Consider the following 7,522-nt stretch of genomic DNA (forward strand, 5'->3'; position numbering starts at 1 on the left):
CGTACGAGATAATTTGGGATAAAGCAACGCTATATATATTTACTGTTCAGGTTACAATTGGTTGGTGTTATGAGAAGCGTCTTGTTTGGTCTGGAATCGCGCCCACAGTTTTTGGCTTCCAGGCGTCCCGTGCTTCTCCGTGGCTCGCTCTCCCCCGCCAGCGTCTTCGGTTGCATTCGCCGTCGTTTGGGCTCAATATAGGTCGTGTTTCCTAAACGTGACGAACACGCCCATAGTACACGGAAATATCTTAATTAATTAGTCCATTAACTGTGCCGGTTATCCTCCCATCTAATGTTCGCCAACCTTGAGAAACACATATCAAAAACAGCATTCTCATAGCAGTAAACACGATTTTTTTTATACAACAAAGCGTCCTTGATATCTGTTTTATATATCTGCCTCCGTAAACAAAACAAATCGCTTCTACGATTATTCCGTGAATTATGCGAGGCATGTGTCTATAAAAAAAGACCACACTAAAGAATTTGAATTGCAAGTCGGCGGGTTATTTGCAATCCGACAACGTAGATTTGGATTAAATGTATGAAGATTTCAATCTTAAAAAAGACAGCGGAAGTCTGGAAATTAACCTAGCTTACTCGACCACCCAGTCGCGGCTCTCAAGCCATGCACGATGAGATAGGCGATGATTGAAAGCGACGCAGCACGGGTATCGCTTCCTCCGTCCTGCCAGGTGTTAGCTCCCCCTGCACAGTTCAACTCGTGCACTCTCTCTAAACCCAATCTGCGTTCTCTCAGCGCGGTGTTTGTTTCTCGGCCCCCCAGTCGGTATTTGGGTCAACTCGACGGTGTTCCATTGCAGTCACCTCTTTCTCTCTTCTTCCCCCTCTCTCTCTCTCTTTCTGATCGTCCCTGCGTCCAGCCCAGGTAGCAAACACTGTTTAGTTTGCGTGCCCACTTTCCACTGCGAGAGGCGAGAGTACCTCCACGCCGTTCGTGCAAACGTTCGGGAGACCGGGCGGCGCATTAGTCACTTCTAGAGCGACTCTGCGTGAAATCGGTCTTCTGGTTGACTCAAGCGTACCCCGTTACGCATACGCCCATGCAAGCATAGGTGCTCGAGGCGGAGATCACGAGATTCAATCCCCGCTGCGACAGGGATCGCCGATGTGACACCAAGCCCGATACTTGAAATGGTTACGTCACTTTCAGTATTACCATAAAGTGCGCTAGAGTCGTGGAGTGTTGCGGCCAAGCACATATTGCTAAAACCGCCGTCACACTGACATCTACAAAAGACATGTTCGAGGCAAAAATGATGAGAGAATCGTCAGCAAACACGCCTTTAAGACGGGGACACACTGCATCACACCAAACGACAGTCTGCATAAAGATTCGAAGGAGAGTCACTGCGAGACTCGTGCTTCGAATGCCGCGGGACAATGAGTTCAAGGAGGAAACTTTGGCAGCCGGCATTCGGTTCACGGATATTGCGGGGACACGTATACGATGTATGAGCAGTGTGACCCCGGCTTTAAGCATGCTTCATACATACGTGTGCTTCGAACGTAGAGATTTTGTGTGACCGTCATGCCAGGAAGAAACAGACAGTGTCTGCGGAATAGTGATGGGCCGCACTTTTGCCAAATCAAAAATTCGGTGCCGAATCTTGGGATTCGGCAAAGCCGAACTTTTGCCGAACTTTTCTAAAAATTCGGCAAAGATTCGGCAAAAATACATTGTTGCCAGACTTAAAAGTGATATTTCGTTTTTTCTGACGAAAACTATTTCAGTTTTTTTTCTTAAACTTAAATGCAACGTATAATGCACATTGATACAGTTATTTGTAAATAAGGTGATATTCTACAAGATAATTGTATCGGTGTCCTTTTTGTGTTTACTGGCAATTTTACAGCACTCCTTGCAGAAGTGGTGTGACAACGACGTTGAGTAGCGGCCGCAGCCACGACACGCGAGTTTCTGTTTTGACTCCTCATCAGCGCAAGGCATGCCTGCAATTGTCTATGCCAACGTTACGTCTGTGCATTGTTTTCGGTTAAAGGGAAATAAAGACGGTACCACTGTGTTCTTACTTTCTCTGCGAGCCACTGTTTCGCACGTGAAAATGAATGAACCGGCTGCTGAGCCTGCTGAGCCAGCTGATCCTCCACCAGAAGAGATAATATTATTGTAAGTTTGCATGTTTTTCGATTTGAGTCACTTGACGCCAGCTTTGCATGAAAGTGTGCGTTCCATATTCGCGACGTCTCGTTTTTAACTTTTAAAATACTGGTTTCTGATCTAAGAACACGCGGTCGTTTAAAGAGATAGGAAGAGTTAGGAATGTCGGATATGGAACGTCGTGGGCAGGTTTAGTTTTAGGTGGGTGATGAAAACCGCGAAATGACGCTAATTAAAAAGCAATATATATATATATATATATATATATATATATATATATATATATATATTTGCACAAACAATTTGTGAGCCAAACACAGGATTGCTATAATTGCGAGGAGTGCTTCAAACTACTTGTCAGAAATGTTGCAATTACCTCGTTGCATCACACAACAGAATTTATGTGCTAATGAAAATGTCAAAATTTCCTCAACATGGCATGTTTGGGTGCCCACGACGATTCGCTGGCTATTTAAGTGACCGTATAAATCAGCCTCATAACGCATGACGGAATGCTTTATCAGAAAGGTGTCTGAACGTGGTGGAATCATTATTTGGAGGTGTGATGGCATGAAACCTTCGGAGTCAAAAGAAAAGTTTTGCTTTATGTCAAAATTGCTGCATTTTTTTTAAATATATTTAAGCAATTTGTCTTGGGCCATTCTGGCGTTTAATACGACTGAAAAACGGGTGGAATACAAAGGACACCTAAATTGGCTTACATATATTATTCAATTCAATTCATTAGACCAAAATACGCGTCACAAAAGCACAAAATATTGTTTATGAGATTCTCACACAATGTTTATATCCTTATTTGGGTCAGCACCAAGCGATTTACAAACAGGAATGCAGACCCAGTCATATTGCGCCTTAGATGTTTTGTTTGTGTATGTGCATGCAAAATTATCGGTATGATATTTGTTTCTGTTTTACATCCACTCATTAACACATTGCCAGCTGAAATCAAAACAATACTTTGAGATTAATATCTCGTCTATTTTTGCATTACAAGTGAAACTCCACATGGTGTGATGCATGAATCACTGGAAGAGACAGCCCCTGAGCCAACTGCTCCCATAGACGAGGCTCAAGCTCCAGTCAATCTCATTGATCTGGAGGAGTTGGAGGGGCTCAACTTTTCCTTCCTTCAAGGTAAAATATGTCATAACCAAAAGTTAGCAACCTACAACCGCCTGCAAAAAAGGCAATCAATGTAGCACATCATCGTTTTTTCTCAAATATGTATTTTATTTGTCATAGCATCACCAGAAAAAATAAGAAAATGCTGAAAGCAAGCAATTAAAACCCCAATATTTGACACAGTTCCCTCCAACTAAGTCGAATTAGATAATCGGTCAAGTTTTATGGTGCCTGTAGGTGCACTTTCTGATTATAGGGACACCAAATATGGATGGGATGAGCTTTAATCGGGACCTGTGTAATTTATTATGCCAACAGCACTGTTGGGCCAATAGCTATGCGATCCATAGTGAGAGAAAATATCAGTTCAGGTGGGCTGATTAAGGAAGGCTTACAGAAGATTTTTTAGAGCGCAGCTCTTAGGGGCCCGTTCCCGGCTTGAGCGGCGTCGGCGTCGCCGTCGGCGTAACCAAGGTCACCCCAAGGTCACGCGACCCCCCAAGGTCATCCCAAGGTCACGTGGCCCCAAAGGTCACCTCAAGGTCACGTGACCCCCCAAGTCACGTGACCCCCCCGAGGTCACATGACCACCCTCAGGGTCACGTGACCTCCCCGATGACGTCATCGTCACTGATGACGTCACTGGCATCCACATCGTCATCGTCATCATCACTGATGACGTCATCCGTGACGTCACTGATGACCTCACCGGCATCCGCATCGTCATCGTCATCATCACTGATGACGTCATCAGTTACGTCACTGATGACGTCACCGGCATCCGCATCGTCATCGTCATCATCACGGATTACATCATCAGTGACGTCACTGATGACGTCACCGACATCCGCATCGTCATCGTCATCATCGCTGATGACGTCATCGGAGTCCGCATCGTCATCGTCACTGATGACGTCATTAGTGACGTCACTGATGACCTCACCGGCATCCGCATCGTCATCGTCATCATCACTGATGACGTCATCAGTGACGTCAATGACGTCACCGGCATCCACATCGTCATCGTCATCATCACGGATGACGTCATCAGTGACGTCACTGATGACATCATCGGCATCGTCACGTGACCCCCCAAGGTCACGTGACCCCCCCCCAGGTCACTTCACCCCCCAGTACCCTTCCCTCCTCCTCCTCAAGAGCTGCGCTCTAATTCGGTGTTACAGGGAGTTGTAAACGGCTTTCACTTTTTTTTGATAATGCAATCAGGCATTCAATTAAGAAAAAGTTTTATCAGATTTAGTTTTGAAAAAACGTTCAAACACTCAGAACTACATGGAACATGCAACTGAAAGTAAATGTTTTGTTTGTCCAGCTCAAGAGCTAGAAAGGCAAGGCTGCTAGGTGATTCAGAAGAGTGCTGCAGCTACAAGTGACAAATCATCTGCCAGCACAAGCGCCTCTACCAGTACAAGCGATGTTCCTCTTATAAGCGATGCTCCTGCAAGTTCCGCCATCCTCACCGCTGCGTCTAGAGGGAACCTTCAACCCAGCCACGAAAAGAATGCGACAGGACCTCCGCTTCAGACTTCTAAGCAACAAAAGACGGTTTCTACCATATGGACTCATTTTGAAAGTTGCACCAAAGATAAGCTGGCAGCTACCTGTTGCTACTGCCGAAGGAAGGTACGTGTTGGAAAACCGGGAGGCGACACTCGCACGACGGGGACCACAGCACTGCACAACCATATGAAGCGTAACCACGCACACCTTGTTACAAATCCCAGGGAAGCAGCAGCAAAGGAAATAAGATCACTAATTCAACAGAGTGCACCCGAGTAAAAAAACCAGAAGAAAGTGCAACTGACGGTCCACGAAACACTAGACTGGAAGAAGGTCTGGGAGCCCACTGATGCGCAGGCACTGCTGCACTGTCAACAGCTGGCACAATTTCTGGCCGTCAGCATGGTGGTGGAAGACTCAGCATTCCTCAGGTTCATGCACTACTGTGTGCCCAAATGGAAGATTCCTGGGAGGAAACACTTTGCTTCCTCTGTTGTTCCTGCTCTCGAAGCAGCCATTCGTGAGGCCCTCAAGAAAGAGCTCAAACTCAGCATTGGGAAAATAGTGCACCTGACCACCGACATCTGGTCAAGCCGGCAAGTGACGGACTACATGTCTGTCACAGCTCACTGGATGATCCAGGATCAGCAGGGATGCCTGTCCAGACGGAAGGCAGTCATGGACTTGGCAAGTTTCGGCCAAACGCACACGGCTGAGAATATAGCCGAAAAGTTGGACTCCGTCATGAAACGCTGGCTGCCACCTCTGGACTTAGAACCAGGTTATGTGTCCACGGGCAACGCTCAGAATGTTGTCAGAGCATTAAGAGATGTCAACATGAAGCGCATTCCGTGCATGGCGCACTGTCTCAACCTCGTTGTGAAAGGAGGCCTATCGAAGGCTGGACCAACTGTGGAAGATGTTTTAAAGACTTCCCGGGCCATCTGTGGACATTTTCACCATTCGGCTACAAAAATGTCAAAGCTCGCAGAGGTACAGCGTCGGCAAAACTTGCCCCAGCACCAGCTGCTACAAGACGTGACAACTCGCTGAAACAGCACCTTGTATACGGTAGAACGACTGTGTGAGCAACGACGTGCGGTGACAGAGTTCTTTGAAGACAGCAGCAAGCACCACATCACTCCAGAGCAGTGGACGCTTTTGAAGACCCTGATAACTGTACTGTGACCATTTGAGGAGGCGACGCGCCTGGTGTGCATGGATGATGCCACATTAGGTCAAGTGCTGCCTCTGCTTAAGTTCATTGAAAGGAGCCTTGAACGGATGGCCAGCCGAAAAGGGGCAGCGGGTACTGCACAACATGCTGCCAGCCTGCTAACTGCATTGCACAGCAACAGGCATCTGAGCAGCATCAAGGAAGACATTGTGTACTGGGCTGCAAGCTTCTTAGATCCAAGGTTCAGGAACACATTTGGCAACTACACTGAAGACCAGGCCGCTTCAAAACTGGAAAGGACTCAGGAGCACCTTATTCGCCAGATTGAGGAGACCATGGATGCTAAAGATGACTGCATCACAAAAGAAACCTCGTCGCAAATGTCAGCGCAACCGTGCAGTACATCGGTTCAAACAGTGACCCCACCTCCAGCTGGAGAATTCAGCCTGTGGTTTTCCAGCTCGGACGAGATGGGACTGACCCAGTCACAAGTGGGGTCAGGACATGCGCCATCCCAGCCATCCTTAGCTGCAAAGGTTGAGCTGGACGCATATGCTCAGGACAGAGAAGCTGACAGCTATGGAGTGCAGAGTGACCCATTGCAATATTGGGCAACAAAGAAAAACCGGTGGCCTTCTCTTTTCGTAACTGTAGTCAAGCACCTGGCATGCCCCCCAACCAGTGTTTACTCTGAGCAGGCATTCAGTGCAGCAGGCATGATTGTAACCGAGAAAAGGAACCGTCTAAGCACGAAAAATGTTAACATGGTGGCGTTCATTCGGATGAACAGGGCTTGGATCGACAAGACAGCATCCCCAACCACTTCAATGCTAGAGCGAGGTCTGGTCAGCTCAGAATCAGATGACGAGGACGAAGAGCCACTTCTTAAGAGAGTTCACTTTGAAGATACTTAGTGCTTGATGCCAAGATCTACATATATTTATGTTCACAAATAATGGGACCCATTATATTGTGCTATCAATTCATTGGACCACATGAATCAGTATACTTCACTAGGGATATTGTACTTTCCACAAAGATGTTGTTAGGTGGTGGATGTGTTACAAGTAAAACTAAGAATGATTATATTTCTATACAGCAGTCAATTATAGCAAACTGATGTTAGCCCTGACTGTAGGATTAATTTTGGTAAGTTGGTGTCGCAGCATGTCAGTGAGTAAAGAAAGCGCACGGAAGCCAAAGCAATGTGTGTTTCTTAAATAGTATAGTTGTTTGTAAAAAAGTAAGGTGTCAACGGCATGAATCACATTTTTTGCCTAGCAAGAAAAAGGCTTATCATGGTGCACAGCTGCAGATAAAAAAATGCTTAATTTCCACATCTCCAGGGATGCATATCCACCACTCAGTTACGTCTTTGCAGAAAACAAGTCCCATGTGAAGCAGCACAATTTTATGTGGTTTATTGAATGGGTGGCACAATATAATGAATAACCCTGTACAAAACATTTTCGTCACGTTTTCACATCTAGTCCCACTATTTGCAGTGTTCCTATAGATATGTTTTAAAGGAGGACA

At 46.2% G+C, this 7,522-nt stretch overlaps 1 protein-coding gene across 1 annotated transcript; it reads left to right on the forward strand.

Annotated features, from left to right (window-relative positions):
• The first annotated feature begins 6,027 nt into the window (after positions 1-6,027).
• Positions 6,028-6,900, forward strand: LOC8026562 (zinc finger BED domain-containing protein 4-like). Its single transcript, XM_040498715.2, has one exon. The coding sequence runs from the start codon at positions 6,028-6,030 to the stop codon at positions 6,898-6,900; it is 873 nt and encodes a 290-aa protein (XP_040354649.2).
• Positions 6,901-7,522: the final 622 nt, after the last annotated feature.

This window comes from Ixodes scapularis, unplaced genomic scaffold (genome assembly GCF_016920785.2).
Source record: "Ixodes scapularis isolate PalLabHiFi unplaced genomic scaffold, ASM1692078v2 PGA_scaffold15__6_contigs__length_5221840, whole genome shotgun sequence".
Classification (NCBI taxonomy): Eukaryota; Metazoa; Arthropoda; class Arachnida; order Ixodida; family Ixodidae; genus Ixodes; species Ixodes scapularis.

Coding starts and splice junctions, on each gene's coding strand:
- LOC8026562 (XM_040498715.2), top strand. CDS start 6,028: ATGGATGATGCCACATTAGGTCAAGTGCTGCCTCTGCTTAAGTTCATT.